Source organism: Corvus moneduloides, chromosome 22 (genome assembly GCF_009650955.1).
Source record: "Corvus moneduloides isolate bCorMon1 chromosome 22, bCorMon1.pri, whole genome shotgun sequence".
Classification (NCBI taxonomy): Eukaryota; Metazoa; Chordata; class Aves; order Passeriformes; family Corvidae; genus Corvus; species Corvus moneduloides.
In genome coordinates, this window is record NC_045497.1 from 7,559,559 (window position 1) to 7,581,453 (window position 21,895).

Below are 21,895 nucleotides of genomic sequence, written 5' to 3' on the forward strand. Positions count from 1 at the left end.
CCTAAAAGCAGAGTTGCTGCTTCCATTTCATTGGGCTTCCAATTAATGATTGGAAAGAGGAATAGTCTCATGATGGATTGTTTAGAGTTCACATCTAGTTATTGGGATAAATTATTAAATACTTGGTTTGGAGAGGAAAAACCGTGCTCTGATTGGCAGTGGGCTGGCCTGGGACCCAGGGGCTGGTGAGCCAAGGAGTCGCCGCTCCTTTTCCTTCTTGTGATGGACTCCAGAGGCTCCCCCTGGGTGCCTGCGATGAAGGGACCACTTCGGTTCCCTGTTTGCAAATACAGCAGCATATTTCTGTGGCTGGCTGGAAATAGAGCTGAATTGCATTGGACAGGGCAGGGCTGATTAAAAGTATGGAATCAAGGCAGTTTGTTTGCATCAGGAATTACTTGCTACTGGGGAATTCTTGGTGCTCGTCAGGTGCAGTGAAGCTCTGACTAACTCTGCTTAAACTCGTGTTCCTGCAGCCACCCGTGAGCGAGTTCCTGCTGTGTAGAGCAGAGGAATGGCCCTTTGCAGGTGTTTGGTCCTCAGAGTTTGACCTGACCGTGAACTCCAAACTGCTGAGCTGTGACCCTGGTGACAGCAGGGTCGGCCAGCAGGGTTCCCTGTGTGTCCTGGGACACCGGGATCCTTCTGACGAGCTCCGACCCGAGCGCATGGGCTGGGACCACCGCGTTCCTGACCTGCAGAAAAAAGCAGGGCCTGAGGAAACACATCTGGGGCTGCCAGGTCTTGGTAACTCAAGGCATAAGCAGTCACAGAGCAGGTGCCTGTGGTCAGGAAGGCCACTGAGATCCGTGGGCTGGACCCAGAAGGTCACTGGGAGGTCCTTGTTATGGCAGTGGAGATTTTTGATGTGGGACTTTGAGAGCTACTCTCAGAGTCTCTGAGTGTTTTCTTTGTTTAGGTTGCAAAATGCACAAGCCAGAAAGTAGGGGCTTTAGAAAGGGGAAATCTTCCTCCAAGTGCTCCCCAGCTATTTTCTGGTTCTTGATGGGCTGTGGGTTTGTAACACGGGCGTTTGTGGCAGGTCAGATGAGTAACAAATCTAACCTGATACCCTCTTTTTGACTTGGCTTGATGTTTGATGCAGTAATAGGTGTTTCAGTGGCATCCAGAAGACAATTCCTGCCGTTTCACCGAGCAGCCCTGGAATGTGATTGTGTATTTTAAAAGTTGTTACCTGAGTGGTATAAATTCCATTATTGCTATTACTCTTGTTTCTGTTACTATTATGTGGTGAGGTTCCACAGCCTAATTCAGCAGCCTCACTAAATACTCATTTTACCAAGAATCCCCAATGTCACAGTAGGAAATACTCTTGTGCCACGTTTTTGGCTACTTTTCAGTTCCGGGGTGATTGATATGTGTCGTTCCACAGGAGGCCATGCAGTGCGTGGAGGAGCTGAGTGCCCAGAACCTGCTGCCCGTGTTTGTGCGCGTGGGAGTGGAGTCGACGCTGGAGCGGAGTCAGATCACCAGAGATCACATGGGCCAGTTGTTACATCAGCTGGTGCAGTCGGGAAAGCTGAGCAAGCAGGATTTCTTCAAGGGGTTGGTATTCTGCACAGAGAATCCACAGATTCTTTTCCTCAGTGTTTCTTGCGAATGGATGCTGTGCTGCAGAGAAATGTTCTCCCACCTTTTTTTGGTATCCTGCCCTCTCCACACATTCTTTTGTAAGGACCATATCATCTGGGTGTATTTATAAGGACTATTATTACTGTAATATATCTTAAAGTGTTTCAGATGCTTTAGTGAACATAAATATGTTCATATTTATATCAGCTTTTATTTCAAAGTAGATCTGTAGGTGTCTGTTTAAATGTGTGTATTCAGATCCCTGTTCTGTGCTGCATTTCTCCCTGCTTGCCTTTTGCAAATCCCTGAATGTAATTGGAAGAGGAGGAAGTCAGAATCCTTCACACAACATTAGTACCTGGGAGCTCCTGTGCATCCACAGAGCCTCAGCCACTCTCCCACTAGGAAAAAGGCTTCACCCACCCGATGCCATCTCTCAGGACACCTCAGCTGGAGCGGCCGAATCCTCGAGGAGCTGAGGAGGAGAGCATGCAGCAGATGGGTTGGACCTGCCTCAAGAGACCTGAGTTTCAGCTGCTGGCTCATTTCAGCTCCCTGAGTTTTGTGTTCCCAGCCTGGTGTCCAGTCCTCAAACAATCCATGTTCCCAGGGAGGCCCCTGGTGGCACTCAGTCCTCGCCGGGGTGTAGAATAGGAGGAATAACAGGGGTAGCCACAAATGCAGCAGTGAAGGAGCAGATGAACTCTTTGGATCCCGAGTTCCTGAGGAGTTGGCTCTGTCTGGCTGCTTTAATTTGAATCCCTGTCATTGTGGTACCACCGACTGCTCTGACAGGAACTCCCTGCACCCGTGTCTGTCCCTGAACTCCATTTAGCTCACACGAAAGGTTTAGGCAGCCTGAGCCCAAAACCGTATGGAACAGCTGAAAAAATCTACATAGATCCACAGGGAGAACACTTGTGTCCACACAGCACTGATGGTCAGAGGGACTCATTTGAGGTGATACATATCCAAAATGTATTGGGATTAAAGCTGTTCTGGAGTTTCCTGGCGTTGAGATAAGTGGATCTTGATGAAATATTGGGATCTGTGGTGTGAATGTGGCATAAACAACATGAAACAGCTCCTGAAGATGATGGAAAGGACAAGTGGTGTTCAGTGGGTGCTGAGGAGAACACCAGAAACCACCTCACTTACTGACACAGGAGAAATGACCGTGTAATGAGGGATCACAGGATGAGCACTGCTCCCAGCCCACATCTGGGAGATGCACAACAGGAAAACAATTTCTGGCAGAAAGGCTGGAGGAGCAGTGGGGGATGCAAAGAACAAAGCAAAGGAGGTGGTTTCTGGTTTGAAACACGAGAGAAAATGTGCATTTATAGTCACTAAACAGGACACTGGACTTTTCAAGGTTTTTGGGGGGAAACGAACCATGATAGAAACTGTCAGGAGAGCAGAAAAATTACCATCTGCCAGGCATGGGAAGTGAAGCCACCTGCAAGGATTTCATGGAAAGAAGAGTTTTGAGCCATTCTGGAAAGTGTGTCATTGGGGAGCAGTCCTGTAATTCCTGCTGCAGATAGAAACCCCCCTCTGCTGAACTGAGCTCTTACTTACAGACATTTCACTTGATGGTTTATATTTACAGACAAAAATGCTTTTTAGTTTTATAGGTGTTACTATTACCAAATGATTTGGTACTGGGATATAAGAATTATTACAAATTGAGGTTTCCTCGATCTATTTGTTGGATCTACAAAAGTTGGTGTCTTTTCCACATACTCTCCATGTTACTGCATGGAGAAATTCGGAAGTACCAAAAGCATAAAATGGCAATAGGGTCTTTGTTACTTTTGTAATTCTCCTCACTCCTCTCTCTCCTCACTCCTCTTTTATGTTACAAAACATTTTTAAAGTGCAGATTTCTTTGCAGGAAATATCTCCAATTAAATTTTCTTTAATACTTGATGTTTTTCCTTCTTCTAAAGCTTTTCTGAGACCTTGGAGCTGGCAGATGACATGGCCATAGATATACCCCATATCTGGTTGTACCTGGCTGAGTTGGTGACCCCCATGTTAAAAGAAGGAGGAATCTCTATGAGAGAACTTATACAGTAAGTGATGCTTTCTCAGCTGTGCCTGCAAGGTTTTCACAGCATGGTTCCCACCAGTCGGTGAAGGATGAGAGTGCTGGAGGCTCAGCTCCCCGGGAGCCAGTGGGAAGCTTGATGCACATCCTTGGGGGCCGCACCGGTCTGAGAGCTCTGCTGGGACGGGAGCTTGGTGCTTACACCCTTGGAGAGGGGTTTTATCCATAAGTCTGCTGTTTGTTTCAGCTGAGCTTAAAAATACCCCAGTGCTGTAGAGTGGAGTCATTTGGGAGCGCTGGGAATTGGACCTGTAGCGAGTGAGGTATCGCAGAGGGGCCTGTGTGGCTCAGAGTGGTAACTGAAGGAGGGCAGGGTTAGGTGGGATATTTGGAATAAATTCCTCCCTGTGAGGGCGGGGAGGCCCTGGCACAGGGTGCCCAGCGAAGCAATGGCTGCCCCTGGATCCCTGGCAGTGTCCAAGGCCAGGCTGGACACTGGGGCTTGGAGCAGCCTGGGACAGTGGGAGGTGTCCCTGCCCAAACTATGGGATTCGGTGTCTACCACCTGGGCATTTCCTTGAATGGGCACAGAACCTTGTCTGCAAGACTGGAAACCATTTCCCGGACCAGAATTCCTGTATTTTCTGTATGTCCTTACATATTTGGGGATTAACTGGAAGCCAGTGGAACGGTTCCTATTTCTATTACCAGTATATTAAGAAAATAACAGTATTTTCCCTCTACCCAAATACAGTATCCCACAAAAATTAGTGGATTTGACATTAAATATATCATACTTTTTGATGTAAAATTCAAGTATTTGTAATTAGCCGTGTTGTGACAAGGTCACTGCATCACTAAATGTTTTATCAGCAGTGCTGGATTAATCAAATCCTTCCTCCCTGGCAGAAGTTAAAGGTGATTTCCTGCCTCAGTTTGCCCCTTGCTTTGCATTCCAAATACGAATTATAAAGAAAAAACACCTGGTTTTCTTTCATTCTAGAGAATTTAGCAAACCCTTGCTTCCTGTGGGAAGAGCCGGCGTCTTGCTTGCTGAAATCTTGCACCTTCTATGCAAACAAATGGTGAGTGCCCAGGTGCTCCTGTCCTCCAGAGGGAGGAGTGGATGCAGCGCTCGTGTTCATGCATGAAACCTACACCATTCCCACATGAGGACGTTTAGGGATGGATGATCAGCCAGTCCAGATAACTTAGGAAACATGCCTCGCACCCCCAGTTTCCAACCAAGCCTTAAGAGGTTCCAAAAAGTTGAGTTAACTTTTTGTTTTCTCATCACTTTTCCCTTTTGCAGGTACCTTTGCACCTGGCTTCTCCCAGAAGCTAAGAGTGCTGAAATACTGCAAGAGGGACATGCTCAAGGGATTTCTGGGCTGACCAGAAGCAGCAAGTGCCGGGAATCTTGCGAGAGAGATGTTCTTGCAGACCGGAGAGGTTCTCAGGGTTCGGATAAGCTTCCGATGGCCTCAGACTGCTGGGTGCTTATCCAAACTAAACCTGCCGACTCTTGAGGTTCACCCAGCACTGGGGTAGTGACACCTCCTCACCCCGTGACTCCGAGAGCTCTCTTTCACACCTCACAGCTGCGTGTCCAACCAGTTTGGTGTTTTCCCTATAACTCATCTCCATTTTTGTCTTTTTTTTTCTTTTTTTTTTAATCCAGCTAAATCCTGCACTTTGGGTAGTGTCTATTTCCAACCCCGTAAAATCCCTCACTTGCCTTTTTATATTTTTTCAAGCATGCATTCAAGTAAGGTTGAATGTTCCAGGAGCATTTCAGTCTTAACAGTGCAAAGAGTGTCTTTTTATTTATTTATTTTAGTCTTGTGCTTGTTTGGACAATCAACTTCCATTTTTTTTTTAACTATTCTGTGAAAGAAAAGCTGCTGTGCTCTGGGTGTGGAAGCACAGCCTTGGGTCTCTGTTTCTGCCACAGCTTTCTGATCCAGTCTCGTCCAGGCCAAGACTTGGACTCGGGTATTTCAGTGTAATATCAGCCATCTAATCCAGATCTTGATGGGTCAGAGCAGGAACTATGCACAGTTGGCTCTTAACAACCTGTATCGTAAACTGAAAATTGTAATCTGCTTTGTAAACTAAAAGTCAGGCTGCATTTCTCGGCTTAGGCTACTCAGTGATCTCCTTGTGAGCAGGCACTGTAAGGTGAAACTCTGGCAGAGCATTTGGGTGAAAAGAGCTGGTTGTGCTCAGCATTTTTATTCTTATCAGAACTGTGTGTGTCAGAACTGGGCCCTCTGAGGCAGGAGGCTCAAAGGTCAGTGTGACATTAGAGGCTGCAAAAGGCTGAACTGTCTGTGCTCAAAGGCACTGCTCTCAAGGTTTGCATAAACTCTAGGAATTGAGGAGAGAATTTGGGATTATGTGCCTGAATTTGAGTCTTGGTCTCTGTGCAGAAAACAGCCGTGTAAATAAGGAATTTTCTCAAAGGAGCAGTGTGCCAGAGCCTTACTGTCGAGGCAGGGGAGCGTGAGTCACGGAGTAAGTCAGGAGAAGGATCTGAGTCATCCGTGCCAGCTCTGTGTCAGGCCGTGGGAAACTGTCCTGTTCCACTGCTCCTGGGTAACCTCGGAGGTCGTTGCGAGCCCCCCGTGTCACTTCTGCCTTGTCCGTTCCCCATCACGAGGCGTTGCCCACCTGACAAGATGTGCATACCCGGGGGGATTGCACATGTGGTTTCTCTTGCACGAGGTCTCCAGATGTTCTCACTCATTGCTGGGCGTTTGTTGGGTGGCTGAGCTGTCCATTATTCCTCCTGACACAGCTGCACCATTCCGGCCCCTGTGAGCTCCCGGGGTGTCGCTCAGCTCTTTAAACTGGACAAACTGCTTGTGTTTCAGAGCCATAAGAAAGTGGGAGCCTTGTGGAGGGAGTCTGGCCTCAGTTGGAAGGACTACTTGCCCGAAGGGGAGGATGTACATACCTTTCTCATGGAACAAGTGAGTTCAGATCATTGGCTCGATCATCCCGTTTGTTCATCCTCTTCCATCCCATTCTTATGTGCAGTTGGAATATGGGGTGAAGTGTCTCGAGTTGGGGTAGATGATTTCAGCACCACCTTTTGAAGCACAGGGAGGACAAGCTTGTCCCCACTGCTCCCAGACACACATCTCAGGTCTCCTGACTTCCTCTAGGAGACCTGTTTCTCCAGCTGGGAAAAAAATTTCAAGAATGAGTTTTGGAGCAAGGACAGATAATCTGCAGAAGGGCCACAATAAATGGTAGCAGTTATTCACTCATCCCACCTTGGACTATGATCCTGGAGGGGGCCAGGAACTGATGGAGGCACCTCACCTCTTGCTGGTGCTGCTCCTCAGGAAGACACTGTCTCCCTTCGGAGCTTCAAGTGATCTGCTGCCCTGTTCCGGCACTTTGGAAGTGCTGCAGGAAATGAAATTGTTACCATGGCCTGGGCCTCACTGAGGGGACTACAGCCCCTCTTGTCACAGTTTTCAAGGAATTGGGGCACTGGCTGCAATTCCTTTGAGCCAGTGCCAGCTCTGGTCATTGCATTCCAGCCCCTATAGCTCCAGCTGGGCAACACACGCTTGATTTTTTGCTCTGCTGTGCAGGGCTGGAGCTGCCTGAGGTACCTCGTCTTTGCTGGATAATGTAGTTCCCATGTGTTGGTAAAATGCTTCCTAACCTTTGGAACAGGGAAAGTTTATATTGCTGTAATGATAACTAAGCAGCTGGAAGATGCCAGGAAGCAGAATTAAATGTAGTTTCCTGCTTCAATCTGGTGTAATTCAGCCTAGGGAAGTGCGTTTCACTAATTCTCATCATCACATGTGGTGTTGCAGAAGTTGGAGTTCGCGGAGTCCAACTGTTCCAGTTCCTCAGAAGCACTTTCAGAGAAAGAACTCTCTGCGGAAGAGCTGAACAAGCAGCTGGAAAAACTCATTGTTGAGGACAAGGCGAATGATGAACAAATCTTTGATTGGGTAGAGGTACAAAGAGATTTTCACCCTCCCTGCAGACTGTTTAACTGCTTTTGTTAATATGTTCTGGTCTGAACATCTCGGGGTTTAGGACACTGCAAGGATTTGGTCTGTACAATCAACACTTCCAAATAATTAAAATCTAAAATATTATCAGTTATTTAAGAGTCAGCTTTAGGAAGGAAGAATTTTAGCCATATTAACTGTGTAACTGCCTTTTAAATACTGTAGACTTTCTGACACTGAATATCCTACTTCTGCCACTTAGTACATTCTAGATGTACACTGCTACATCGTTTCTTCACAAAATAGGGAAGAGAGCCTTCTCACTACTTTTTTCCAACATGACCTCTGCAAATTTCCCCCTGTAAAAACATCCTGGGCAGTCACTGAGAGCACCTTTTCCCAGTGCCTGCCCAGTGCGCTGGAAGAGAAAGAAAAAAAAGAGGAAAAAGCCTGTCAACCCACTGGTCTTTGCTCTCTGTCTCTGGCTGCATTCTTTAACCCAGATGTTTAGTGTCCAAAATTATACCCAGCCTGATGCATTTACATCTGTGCTTACACTAAATCTTGGTCAGCTTCAGTTCAGTTATTTCTGTGGCAGAGCAATGTGTTAGAAATGTCATTTTTCCACTGCTGTTAGAGGAGTCGAGAGTGGAACAAAAGCAGCACTGAAGATCTGGGATCACCCACAGGCTCTTTGGAGCCTTGGACAAGTTCCACAGCCATTCCCTGAATTTCTTTTGCAAAGCAAACAATCTCCACCCAAGGAACACGCCATAAAGTTTGTTGGAAAAGCCTGAAACTCTTTGAAACTGTGTAAGGGCATTGCAGGAGCCTGGCATGGTTGGTTTGGTTCTGCAGACAAACGGCTCTTTGTGGGAGGCATTCAATGGCACATGGATCCCATGGGAACTGGTGTTGCCTGTTGACATCCCTGAGGGAGTTTCAAGGAGTGAGTGGGGAAGCCGAGGGTTTGCAGGGGTGAGCTGGGTTTGTGCTGCAGCAGCAGCTGAGCCTGGACGTGCTGCCGGATTCAGTGCTGGAGTTTGGAAGCAGTCGCGCTCCTGCAGCGCTGTGTTTTTAACTGGCCCATTTACTCTTGATTCCAGGCTAATCTAGATGAAAGCCAGATGAGTTCACCTACATTCCTTAGAGCTTTAATGACATCAGTTTGTAAAGCAGCTATTATAGGTGAGTAACTTGCAGTGTAAACACCACACAAACCAAACCTGCAAAGAATTATTTGGTGTTTTTCAGGTTTATATCACATTTCCCTGCCCAAGGCTGTGTTTTATCACACACTAAGGCTACTCCATCATTTGGGATTGTGCCCGAGAGCAGGGTGTCCCTTCCCCGTGTGACAGCCAGGTGCTTTGCCGAGTGTGGTGTTCCCGAGGTGACCCTGGTGTGTCCCAGTGACCTTGTGTGAGCGGGGGTTTCAGACAGCGCTGGGTAATGCCAGCTTGCTCGTCGATTTTCTTGACAAAGGTGGAAATGACTGAGATCATCATTAAGGCAGTTAACATTTCCACTCCTGTGTCAGCAAAGATGCGTGGGCACCCCAGCAGTGGCAGCGTGGGCTGTGGGAAGAAGCCAGTCTGGGGCTCAGGCTTGTAAGAGTTTTATATCTGAAGTTTCAGTTTCATAAGGATGGTTTATGTGGATTGTTTGCCTGTACAGCTGTTGGCTGGAAACACAGGAAAGGGAGGGCTCCCAAGTCGGACACGTGAGCCTTGGAGCCTCAGGGGAGTTGACTAAAGCACTGCAGCCAGAAACATCTGCTCACTTCACTTGGTTGTCTTTTAACTTTACTGTTGGCATCTGGCAAAGCAAAAAGTGGTGCTTGTAAAGGGTCTGGTTCTGCTCTGAGCTGTGATTTGGGGGAGAGAACGGGCTGGATTCCACCGCGGGAGGGAGGGGAGGGACAGCCCAGCTCCTTCCTCTCTCTGGGAACAGAACCTTGCTCGTGCCACCTAGTGTTAACAGAGACATGACACAGAATTTCATTTACAATGTTTAAGGGTTCCCTGTTGTCAGGAAAGTCATCCTCTGGTGTAAATTTTGACCTTGCCTTTAACTGAGTCTTTTTCTTTTGTTTTCAAAATATCACTTAATTGGGTTGTGTGATGTACTTGAAAGCTGCTGAATAATTTATCCATGTGGCTGAGGGACTTCTAATGCATATTTTTTATATATTCCTATTTCCTATGTCATGTGCAACTTAAAATTCTGTTTCTGCCCTGGTATTTAAAAAAAAAAAAAAAAGAATTTTCTAAAAACCTTCTAAATGCAATTGCCTGTGGAGACACGATTTGCACTGCAAGGTAAAGTTGTGCTGCTTCTGTGTGTTTTAGAGCTGGGGTCACTGCAGACACTGGCTGAATTTGGGGAACTTTAAGGACCAAGACTTCCAGAAATAGCCATTAACCAAAAATAGTTCCTGTTGTTTCTCATCCTCCTTTTCTCTCCACTCTGATCTGTGTTTGTGATTGTTATTTGCATAAATAAAGGCAGTCAAAAACCTGTCCCTGTTGCCATGTGCCAAAGCTGACCCTGCTTTCTCCTCTTCCCCTCAGCGGACTCTTCCAGCTTCCGAGTGGACACTGCTGTTATCAAACAGAGAGTGCCCATCCTACTCAAGTACCTGGACTCAGACACAGAGAAGGAACTACAAGCACTTTATGCACTACAAGCATCAATAGTAAAACTTGATCAACCTCCTAGTAAGTGTTGCCTTTGTGCTGGGATTCTGTGGGGGACTGGGAGAGGATGTGCTTTTCCTTACCTTTGTAGGTAGCAGGTGAGAAAAGCCGGTGTGTGGTGGGTTCAGCTTGTCCAAATTCCAGCTTTTTAGAGCAGCTCAGGTACCCAAATGCTTGGCCAGAGGCCGACTCTTCTTTTGGTTGCTCCTGTGAGCAGGCACACAGAAGGAAGGACAAATGTCTGTTGATAAAAAGAGAGGAAAAAAAGAGCAGTAAAAAATAATCTGTTGAGTTTGCAGTACCTGGGCATGTGAGAGCATGGGTATTATTATTATTGCATTGCTACTCCACAGATGTCTGTGGGCTTGGAGGGAGTAAAATGAGTTAGTCAACTGATGATTTTTGTCCCAAAGATGCTACAGAAAACTCTTGTGGGACAAGAGGCAAAGGAATAGCTAAAGAAACAGGGATTCCCAGGGAATCTGCAGCACAAAATCCAAGAGTGCCTCAAAACACCCAGCACTATCGTCCTTAGTGCCCTTTATGGCATTAGTTGGGCATTATCCCTCCTGCTGAGCCACAAAAATCTGGGGTTTGAGGGAATCCAGATGTGTGGTCCAGAGGAGATGGGCTGCTGCGGGTTCTGCTTGCCAGCCAATCTCTAGATAACGTATTCCCACAGCTGCTTTCCCAGCTTTCCCTCTTCTCTGACAGTGTCAAAGGGGTTGGTTTTCCCCCTCACCTGAGTGTGAGCAGCCAGGAAGCAATAACTGAGTAAGAGCCCTTTATTTTCCTTGTCTCTCCATCTCCTGTGCCAAGAGGTCGCGTTAATCCCCTTATCTGCAGGCGTGTCTCTGGCCACAGCCACAGCTGACAGATGTTCCCTCCTGTTATTCCATTACTGCAGATTTGTTGCGGATGTTTTTTGATTGCCTGTATGACGAGGAGGTCATTTCGGAGGATGCCTTCTACAAGTGGGAAAGCAGCAAGGACCCAGCGGAGCAGAACGGGAAAGGAGTAGCGCTAAAATCTGTCACGGCGTTCTTCACGTGGCTACGGGAGGCCGAAGAGGAGTCAGAGGATAATTAAAACTTAAAATACAGATTACAAACAAACAAACAAAAAAGAAACAATTTAAGTATTTTTTTAAAAAGTTTCATGTCTTCGCCAATCACAGTGCAGCAAGGCCAATTCTCTCTCACAGAACCCCCTTGCCCCACACATGCACGAGTGGGAGAGGTAAAACCCGATAAACACCGAGGTGATCATGGAGGCAAAAAGGTACTTGAAAAAAACCCACAAAAGTAAACTTCAAACCTGAGGGCGGGAGCACTAAACCAAAATACCTGTATTATTTATAGAAAATATTTTCTGTTTTAATCTTTTTCTTTTCTTTTTAAACAAGGACTCATACTTAGGAAAACACACAGCAAAACAAATCTGTTTAGCAAGAACAAAAACAAGTTGAAAACTTTTAATTTATTATTTTAAGGACTGCAAATGCCAGTGTAATTTTTAAATTTGCAGTTTCTGTAAACAAATTGTATAATAGAACAAAAGCAGAGAAATAAATTTCCCTCCCCTTCATAAGCACCTCAGTTTTGTTTCAAAGCATGATAAATAGACAAAACTTTGAAGGGGGTTGGGGTGAGCTAGATGAGGACAAGATAATTTTTTTTTATTGTCATCAGATTTTTCTGCCTGCCTCTCAGCTTGCTTCTGAAATTTAAAAAGAAAATAGTAATCAAACCATACGTAACCTTGGATCAGAAGGAAATGCATTTGAGAAAACCGCTGCGGACCAGAGTGCTCCGAAAATAACTCATTGAAAACCGTGCTACCCCGGGGAAAAAAGTACTAGTGATACTTTGAGAACCTTTAGAGCAACTTTAAGGCTTGTAAATACATAGAACAAATATTTAAAAAAAAAAAAAAAAAAAAAAAAAAGAAAAAAAGAAATTGACTCAATACTATTCTTTTCACTTTCAAAATATAAAGAACAAAATAAAGACAAACATTGCAAGTTTAAAAGAAAGTAAAACGACTTCTCCTTTGACAGCTGCTGAATGTGTGCACCATCCTGAGCGGTGCTGGCTTCCTTGGTGTGCCGTAGGTCCTCGGGCCCAAATTGTGTACATATAGTGTGTGTCTGTATGTGTGACTACCAAAAATGAAGGGTGAGAGCAATTGTTGTTTTAAAAAAAAAAGGAAAAAAGGGGTTGCTGTTGTGCTGAGAGAACTCCCTGGCCAGGGAGCAGCCGGTGGCTGCGGGGCCACGTAGGTGCGGTTGGTTCCTGAGGCTGGGATGTGACCTCGGGGCAGACGGTGCCCGATCCCAGCTGGGTTTCTCCAGCCATGTGGCAGCCGTGTCTCTCGTGCGACTTGGATCAGTGGCGTCATCCGGGTGGTACTGGGAGCTCCAGACATCGCAGCAGTGTGAGCCGAGATCCGACAGCCGTGCGCCCGTGGCCGCCGCCCTTCGCCCGCTGTGCCTGCGCAGCCAGACCCGGACAGGGGAGCCCAGCGCCAGGGAACGGGTGAAGGAGCGATGGGTGCTCGCCCGGCGCAGCCCGCCCAGGTCCACGTCCACAGTGCCAGCACGGCCGGGGACAGAACCACAGCCATGGGAGCCCCTTCCCGTGTGCCCAGCGGGACCCAGGCCCCGGTGCTGCTCCAAACCGAGCTGCTGCTGAGGACGGGAAGGCCCTCGTGCGTCTCTCTGCAGCCACCAAAGATGACCTGCTGGCTCTCATTGTGAGAAGCACCTGCCATCAAGGACTCTGCAAAGCTGGGGAAGCCCTGAAATGTGGTTTGTGAACTGTGGGCCATGGACCGTGAGTAACCCGTGGAGCATTTGTTGGGGGTCTCTGCAGCACTGGCTGCTCACATGATGCTTTTTCTCTCCAGCTGCTAAATCACTTCTTTTAAAAAAAAAAAAAAAAGATACAAAACACCCCAACAACAACAAAAAAAACAAAAAAAGAAGGGAAGAAAGGCTACAAATACATTAAATACTTTTCTAGTCTTACTTTTACATGTAAACAATTGCTGTACTTGCCTAAGGATGTGATTTGATCACCACGGGGAAGGGAGGAGGTGCCTGGCTGTGGCCAGAGGGGAGATGTCCATGAGACACTTTCCCTGTTAATGTGTTCCACGCCATGAATCTGAGCTAGAGAATCCATGGCCTAAAACACTAGAGCATTGTTTGGTTATTTTTTTTTTTAGTAACAATAAAACACTTTTCTCTGATGTTTTGTTAAAAAAAAAGGAAAAAAAGAAAAAAATATTCTCACCGTTAATGTATGTTCATGTATCTGCGTGTACCACATCCAGTGATGCCTCGGCCTCGCCGTTGGGCCCAGAGGTTTGGATGGGCTCTCAAGGTCTCCAAAAGGTCTCTCCCCACAGAACCCCCACCCACCAGGGCTCCAGCAGTGTCCGTTAAACCTCTGCAGAAGGTCGTGTGGGTGCTCTTCTTCCAAAAGGCTTTTTTTTGAGTGGAACATGGTGGTTTGTAGTAGTTAAATAGTTCAATTAAATGGATGCGAGTTTGTATGTAAATAAGGGTAAATATTTGCCAAATCAGTGTGGGCAAATGATGGAATTCCTCTCAGGGTGGGCAGTGTCAGAGGCCGCAGGGAACGTGAGTGTGCAACAGCAGAGCTGTGCAAGGAGTGATTCCTCTCTCATTGCCTTGGATCAGAAAGGATGAACTTGCTGTAGAGCCTTTTAACAGCCCTGTGAATCCAGTGTGTCAGGGCTGGGAAATCTGTCTGGGGAGCTTAAACCTTCTGGCTGAAAGAGTTGGAAAACCACTGGCTGGAGGGAATGGGAATGGCCGGCAGGTGGGTAGAGGTGAGGTGAGAAAGTCTTTCCCCCTTTTGTTAGAGCCTTTTATGTTAGATATTCGAGGGGGTGAGAACTTGCCCTATTAGTGTCCTGCAGAGGCCAGGAAGGGACTTCTCAGAGATTTTCAGGAGGGGTTTTTCAGAATTGTCCAAAGTTGGGTTTGCAGCATGGCAAGTTCTGGCTGCTCTGAAGTTAAATCAGTTCAGCTGCACTCTGGATGCTGTGAGCAGTTTATGCACAAGGCCTTGACATCGCCAGCTGTGGGTGTGTCACCTGAAGTTACAGCTTCCCAACAATCACTGCAAGGAGCAGGACTCCTGACTCCTTCCTCTGCTCCTCTTGTGTTCTTTGCCATGTACTTACTGCCCCCAGTTGCTTTCCAGTTTCCTTGTAGATCAGCACAGATTTGCACGTGGTTGTGGCTCCTCAGGATGCGGCTCATGAAAGATCTTTGTAACCACTTTCCTGTGACGGTGTTAAAATACAAAAAAACTGTAAGATACGTGAAATAGAAAAGGGAATTTTTAATTAAAACAGGTTCCCATGGGAATGTGGTTTGCAGGAGCTTCATTTTGTGTGAGGAGAGATGAGCTGTGGTCACTGACCTAAGGTTACAGGAAAGCCTCGGAGGGCAGCAGGTTTACACCAAGAATACTACAGGTTATGCTGAGGTTTTGTCTCCTGGCCTTGATCCTGTTTAAAAACATCTTGTGTGCAGGCTCCTGACCATGGCAGCAGGGAGTTAATGCAGCTCAGGGGGAAGAGTGGCATTAGAATCATTTCCACTGCTGGGAGCCCTTCTTTTCCTAAGGCTGGGGCACTGTTGGAAGCACAGGCAAGGAGCAGATGCATTGCTTACATCCCTCTTTATTACTGAGAATGTCTCCAAACCTGAAGCCACCAAACAGCTCATTTTCAGGCCAGGTGTCTGCCTAAGGCTGGTTTCTTTCTAGGAAAGTGTTTTCAGAAAGGGAACAGCCATTTCTGGGAATGAAGTCAGAAAATGCACTGATCCCAGATGCTGCGCTCTCTCTGCTTGTGTCAACGTTCAGGTTTCATCTAATTTTCTGAAAAAGCCTCAGGTCCAGGAGCAGATCTCAGTGTGCGGAAAAGTCTTTTCATAGAATCCTAGAATATGCTGAGTTGGAAGGGACCCATCAGGTTCATGGAGTCCAGCTCCTGGGGGTTTTTTGCCTGGGATCAGCCCTCGCTGGTGCAGGACATGGTAACCCACATGGCAGGAGAGGCTCAGGAGAAGGGATTCCTCTGCAGGGATGGGTTTTAGTGTGCACAAGGCAGGTTTAAACCAGTAGTAGCTTACACCGGTTGTTGCTGCGACCCACAGAGCTTTTGTTCGAACAAAAAGATTGTTTTTACTGATAAAGGAAAAACAGAGTCTCTAAAAAGTCCCCTTAACTTGCTGAGCATCCTGAAAACATTTAAAGCCAACTGCAGATGTTGCCATCTTGTTGCCAGAGGGTGGCTGTGATTGTTCTTGCTGCATTTGGTTCCATGATGAGTTGTTTGTAGACACCCTGAAGCTGGTTGCCTTGTCAGAAGTGTCCTGTGCAGAGCACAGAAACTGTTAGCCAGGTCTGCATGCTTGATTTCTTTCACAGATGCTAGAGAGTTTAACTTTGGGGCAGGAAGCTCAAAATCAGACCTTCCCACAATGTTTTTGTGCCTTTATATCCAACACCCCTGGCCCTGAGGCAGTGAACCACCTGTAGGAGAGCTGGCTGCTGGCTGCCGGTCAGATGTGAGGGTGAGATGCTGCATGGTTGGAGTTGGGCCAGGAATGCTGGGCTCTACCTGGGGTGAATCCATCAGGAGGTGTTCGGGCTGGCAAGTGCTCCGAGCTCCCACTTCTCCCAGTCAAGGCTGGGAACTGGAACTTGACCTTCCTGCTCTTTGGAAGGTATTGGCCTGGAAGCTGCCAACTGGGCAGTATCTGCAGCCGAGCAGTGTCAGCAGGAGCCACTGGCTTTTCATGAGGTGCCAACCCTGAGGTTTGCACAAGGCCCTGCACGCTGACAGAAACTCCAGGTTTGCTGTGCCTGGGGCCACGTTCAACTTGCAACAACCATAGGGTGGAGCCTGGGGACCAGGAGACTTCAGCCCAGAGGATCCTGCTTGGCTTTCTTTGGATAGACAACCCGCAAGGAGCCATTGGAGGAAAACCAGTGATGGGCAAAGAACAGCAGCAAGAGATTGATTAACTCAGCTTCCAGCAGCGTGACTAAATCCCAATATCCAAGGAAACCTCAAGTTGACTATGCTTGCATTTTTCAAGGGGCTCCATTTGCCACCTTTGGTTAAGCATCGTGGATCTGTCATTTGTGAAATAACTCCTGCTTCTTTAAATGCTGCTGTAGGGATGCTGACTGTGGAAAGCTTTGTCATGTGGCACCAGCTTCTCTTTCTCGTTTCCAGCTGCTAAATTGTGCTGAAACAGCACCAGGAATAAAACCAGCTCCCACTCCATTCAGTCCTTTCCATAGGGGAATTTGTCCAAGTTGCTGGCCCAGCTGCAGGGATGGATATGCTGGGGTTGCAGATGGAAAGAGGCGAGTGGGCGTGGGGAAGGCAATAGATGCTGTTGGTTGGGAAATCTCTGTGTTACTGAATGAGGGGAGGGAGCAGTGAAGCTCTTGGCTGTCCTGTTGCAGCCCCCTGCAAGGATTAATGGCAGATGTTATCATAAAGCAGAGTTTTACTGAGCTCCCAGGGTACAAAGCATTAGTGAGTGTGGAGCAGAGCCCTGTTAGAAGTGGTTTATCAGAGCATTTTGGAGAACAGCTGGAAAGGAGCTGCAAAGATCATCTTGGCAGATGCAGCTGGTACGTTCAGGTCTCACCCATGAAGGGAAATGGGTCATTTCAGCACTGCAGGGTGAGCTGTTCCGGGATGACACCCGGTGCGAATGCTCTGTGACATTACAGATGGCATGAAGTGAATAATCCGTTGGTCCCGGCGACTTCCCGCTCCTGTGTGAGTGCAGGGCATCACTCCTGTGAAGGGAGGGGCACTCGGCACCACCACTGCACGAATTCACGGAGATGGACTCAGCTCGCACCTCTGTCCCGCCCGGGGTGTTCTCATACACCAGGATCATAAACACAGGGAATTTCACTCATCTCCACAAAATGGGAATTGAGTGTTTTATCCCTTCTCCAAGGAAATGCATCTGATTCTCCAGGCCTCCTCCAGCATCACAAAGGTGGATGTTCTGAGCAGGAGCCTGAGCTGCAGCTGAGACATCTTGAAGAAAAGCCAGTTGACAAGATTTTCCACAGAGCAACAAGTAAGCCAGCTCTAGAGCTGACCGTACACTTCCAGCAAGAGCCGTCGCCAGAAAAGCTTTAAATTCCTGTTCAACTGTCTTCTGAGCAAGGCTCACAGGCATGGCACTGCTCTCGTATGGCACAGTGGCTGGAGTCCAGCCAGGCTGCTGATGGCAGGGGTGGGCAGTGCACGTGTGGCAGCCAAAAAATGAGCTTTTGTGGCTGCAGAACCATCCCAGCCGGGAGGTCTGGCAGCATGTTATTACCTGCCCAGGTGAGGGGAGCGGCCCCTGCATGTGCTCACCAGTTTTCATCTGAAACGCTGGCTCAGAGTTAAGGAAATTCTCACTGCCAGATCTCTTAACTGTGGGGATATGTGGCTTAGGGAGAGCTGTCCCTGTGTGCAGTGTTGAGTTGGTGGTCTTCAGCTGCTCCTTGCTTAGAGGAGGTGTCACTTCGTGTGCCTGCTTTGGGTAAAATAAGTCATTACTGTAATGCCAAAAGTGGTGTAGAAAAAGAATCACAACTTCCAGCCCCTGGTCCTCCAGTGACGGCAGCACCCGCTCTGTCAGCACTTGGGATCTATTTCAAATTAGGGCGTTTCTAGAAAACCAGCAGCCTGTGGAAGCTGCTCAGTCCATGACATTTTCCTGCTCTAAATTCTTGTTGGCTTCAGTGGTGTTTCTATTCTACACTTGCTCCAGAATGAAACAAACTTTGGTGTATTTAACTGTATTTTTATTCACTTGCTAGATCTGATGTAAAAATGGGTCGTTGGGTTTGAAAATACATAGAGGAACAGGATACCCCTTGGAAAGGGGGAAATGTTTGAGAAGATAAAGGTAAGAAGGTAAAGCCTTAAGGGTAGGTGTGAGAGGGGCAGCAAGGGAGATCATCTGGGAGATGGTGTAGAGTGACACTGGGAAAAGTATGGAGAACAAATTATTAGGAAGCTGATAAGGAATAAAGAGATCAAAAGTGGTATCTGGAAAGCCATGAAGAGGCAGGGAATATGCATTTTTGGGTTGAAAGCAGAAAATTAGTGACTTTTGCATAGAATTAGAGGAGCTACAGGGATGACAGTAAGACCGTGCAGCTGAAAAAAAGTAAGGATGAACTGGAAGAGAATTGTGAGTTGTTCTGGTGATCATTAGAGATGTCTTTGGTGAAGTGAATCAGCAACAAAGTGGAAAATTGCAGTTAAAGGACTAAAAGTCCCTATTTCTACAGGACATACAAAAGGGAAAAAAAATCCCTTAATAAGTAAAGTATAAGTAAGAATTTAAAAAGCAGCTCAGGCATAAAGATAAGAATTATATGTGTGTCTGCAGGAAAGGCAACACCACCATGTAACAGCTCCTCGTGTAATCCTTATTTTGCTGTGGGCAAAAAAGCCTCTGGAAGTTTGTGTGTGGCTCAACAAGTGAGAGACCCACATGAATCAGATGTTTGGATCAGTGATGGTTGTGGGATTGTTGTGCTTGGCATCACTCGCTGTGCAGATACTCAGGGTCAAGCCGAAGAGAGCAGCAACCATCCCCTCATGGCTGGGCATACAACCCCCTTGCATACATATTCAGGGATAATGAGATCTAAAGGTAAAGGCTTTCTCAGGGAATATTGGATTATGTATATATATAATATTAGATTTGTTCTTCAAAGCACAAGAAGCTGAAGAAGCAACAGCAGAACATGGAGTTTTAGGGACGAAAGAGCAGAGCTTCCCAATCTGGTGGTGATTAGGGATGGGATGGGATGGGATGGGATGGGATGGGATGGGATGGGATGGGATGGAAAAAAGGCTCAAATTCTCCCTGAGCCAGGCGGACTGTAGGTCAGAAGGGGATAAAAGGCTTCCTAAAATAAATGTAAAAGCTGAGGTAAAGGTGGAAAAGCAAAAAATCACCAAAAACTTGGGGTGACAACACCAGAGGCAAGGCCTGAATGTATTCAGAGCTGAAGTTTGGAGCTGCAGGTCAATGCTGAAACAGCATTTGGGAACAAAGATGCAGCAGGATCGAGAATGTATCAGCAGAAGGTGATTTCAGCAGGTGCACAGTTTGACAGAGGTAGTAAAAAAAGGTAATCATGTGGTTTGTACTGTATGTGGCAGGGAGATGCTAAGCCTCACAAAAGGGTGCTTACGAAATTCAGAAATGTTCACTTTAAATAAAAAATGTGGCAAAGTGGGGAAAGTATGAGTTGGTGTAGGGTAAGAAAGTCAACAAAATAACCCCTGGAATGGAGTTTCTGTGGGCAGATTTAAAACATTACTCAAAACAGTATTTAAACCAGAAACACAACAGGTTCCATGTTTCTAGGAGAAGAAGAACACATGGCATTGCTCTGGACACTGGGTGGAAATGGTAAAACCCTCGACCAGTAAATTCTACAGTGACTCCTTGGGAACAAAAGCAACATGTCTGGATGATCTGCAAGCAGCACAGCCAAAGCCCAAAGCTTGTGGGGAGGCTCAGGAAAGCTCTAAGGGACAGTAAGGTGTAATCAAATTGAATGATTTTCAGGGAAAAAAACCAGTTGGAATCTTACTAGTGCATGGCACCTGGGAGGGCAGGAAAGGTATTGAAAAGGCTTAGTACTTACTAAAAGTGCTTAGTACTTACTAAAAGTATTTAATAAGTGTTTAATACTTACTAGAAGTATTTCTGACAATGATAGTGCTCGACACCATCACAAATAACTCTGGCAGCAGCTCCCTGCTGCAGTCTGATTCCCTGGCCATGGATTTCCCTGTTCCTTCCTCCTGTGTTGGCTCAGAGGTTCCCACAGCTTCATTCCTGTCACTGTCACACACAATGTGTGTCACAGTGGGAACAGGAAGAGGGACACAAATGACACAAACCTGCCCAAAAAGTGGAGCAGAGGAGACAGAGCAGTGGGTTGTGATCCCGCAGTGTGGCTGCAAGGAATGTGCAGGGCCTGCTGTTCCCCTCTGGGATGGATTTTGAGGTAAAAACCGGCGAAGGAGACAACAAAAGCTTTTCTCCTCTGCTTGTAGCTCTGTGGCTCAGCCAACACAGCTTCGGGGGTTTTACACATCCTTGCAGTGGGCAAAGGGAGAGCTGCTGGGCTGTTTTCATCTTTTCCTTCTTGGTGTCTTAAAAAACAACAGTAAAGGAGCACATTCCCTCTTCTTCCCCTCTGCTCCACTTTCCCCTCCTGCCAGAGAGGCACCATAGGGGGAAAAAAGCCAAAGAACACATTTTTCTGCAGTTGCACGGGGCTTGTTTCCCATTCAGAGGCAAGACAGGAATGTTCAGCAAAGTGGAGCCATCTGGCTCAGGTGCTTCCAGGGCTGTTCAGCTCTGCACCACAGGGATCATCTGGAGGGGAGAAGAAGACTGAGCAGGGCCAGGCTTTGCTCACAAGGCTTTAGAAGGTGACATTCTCAGGTGTAGTAAATTTACAGTAGTCACCTAAGGGGGGAAAGAGTTGGAAAAAGCTTAGACAAGAAACAGGCATTACTGGAGAAATAAGACACCTCTGCAGTGCTTTGAATGGTGTGAATGCTTCTAAATGTGCTCACAGAGGGGTTTCCTGTCACAGGAGGGACAAAAGTGCCCAAAAAAATGGGTAAGTGCCCATATGGAGAGAGAGGTTGACAGGAGATGGGTAAAGCTTTATGTGCAGAAAACAATGAGAAAACTGCTCAGACAAGAGACTGCAGATGAAATTGCTGTGGTGTATTAGGAGTCACCATCCCCGGAGCTGTTCAAAATGTGTGGATGTGGCACTTGAGAACATGGTTTAGTGGTGGCCTTGGCAGTGCCAGGGGAATGGCTGGATTAGATGATCTTAACGGATTTTTTTTTTCAATTCTAATGATTCTGTAATTCTAAGCATGCTTATGGCAGAAAATAAGAATAGGTAGGGAGTTCTGCCTTAAACTCAAGGTTAGGTAAAGGTTAGTAGATTGAAGGAAGGGGGGAAAAAAAGAACATCCATGGGTCTAGCTAAATTAAGTAAACTTGGAGTAAAAGCGTAGCAAGAGGTACACAGGAAGAGCTTCTGTTTTTTACCTCTCTGTGTATCTGCAGAGCCCTGAGATTACTGTGACAGTGAAAATACAAGGGTGGTCACACCTCAGCTCTGCTTTGCCGTGATAATCCTCACCCTGGGCAGCAGAGGCAGAGGTAAAAACTGCCTGAAACAGAGCTAAGCATTATCAGGAAAGGGATCCTTCCCACATGTGAGAACTTGTGAGCGTGTTTGTGACAGAAAATTCCCAGGCTTGCAGCCAGACCTCGGCACTGGGACTGGTGTAATTGCGGCAGGCAGTAATTACACAGCTAATGAGGGATGGGGGTGAAGAGGCTGAGGGCAAAAGGGTAGGCGGCACTGGGGACACCGCAGAGTGAGAGGAGGGCGAAGCAAGAGTCTGGAGGTGAGATACAGCCTGGAGTGGTCCGG

General features: G+C 47.0%; 1 protein-coding gene across 14 annotated transcripts in view; it reads left to right on the forward strand.

Moving 5' to 3' along the window:
• Positions 1-13,580, forward strand: part of EIF4G3 (eukaryotic translation initiation factor 4 gamma 3) — a 142,060-nt gene extending 128,480 nt beyond the window's left edge. For 13 of the 14 annotated variants that reach the window (XM_032131972.1, XM_032131973.1, XM_032131974.1 and 10 more), the window contains 8 exons: positions 1,394-1,566; positions 3,546-3,671; positions 4,650-4,731; positions 6,523-6,621; positions 7,486-7,632; positions 8,736-8,817; positions 10,203-10,349; positions 11,236-13,580. In XM_032131972.1, coding sequence (XP_031987863.1) covers positions 1,394-1,566; positions 3,546-3,671; positions 4,650-4,731; positions 6,523-6,621; positions 7,486-7,632; positions 8,736-8,817; positions 10,203-10,349; positions 11,236-11,417 — 1,038 coding nt within the window. In that variant the 3' untranslated portion in view covers positions 11,418-13,580. Of the gene's footprint in view, positions 1-1,393; positions 1,567-3,545; positions 3,672-4,649; positions 4,732-4,958; positions 5,130-6,522; positions 6,622-7,485; positions 7,633-8,735; positions 8,818-10,202; positions 10,350-11,235 lie in introns of those variants that run through there. The other variant, XM_032131984.1, reaches the window with a different exon arrangement.
• Positions 13,581-21,895: the final 8,315 nt, after the last annotated feature.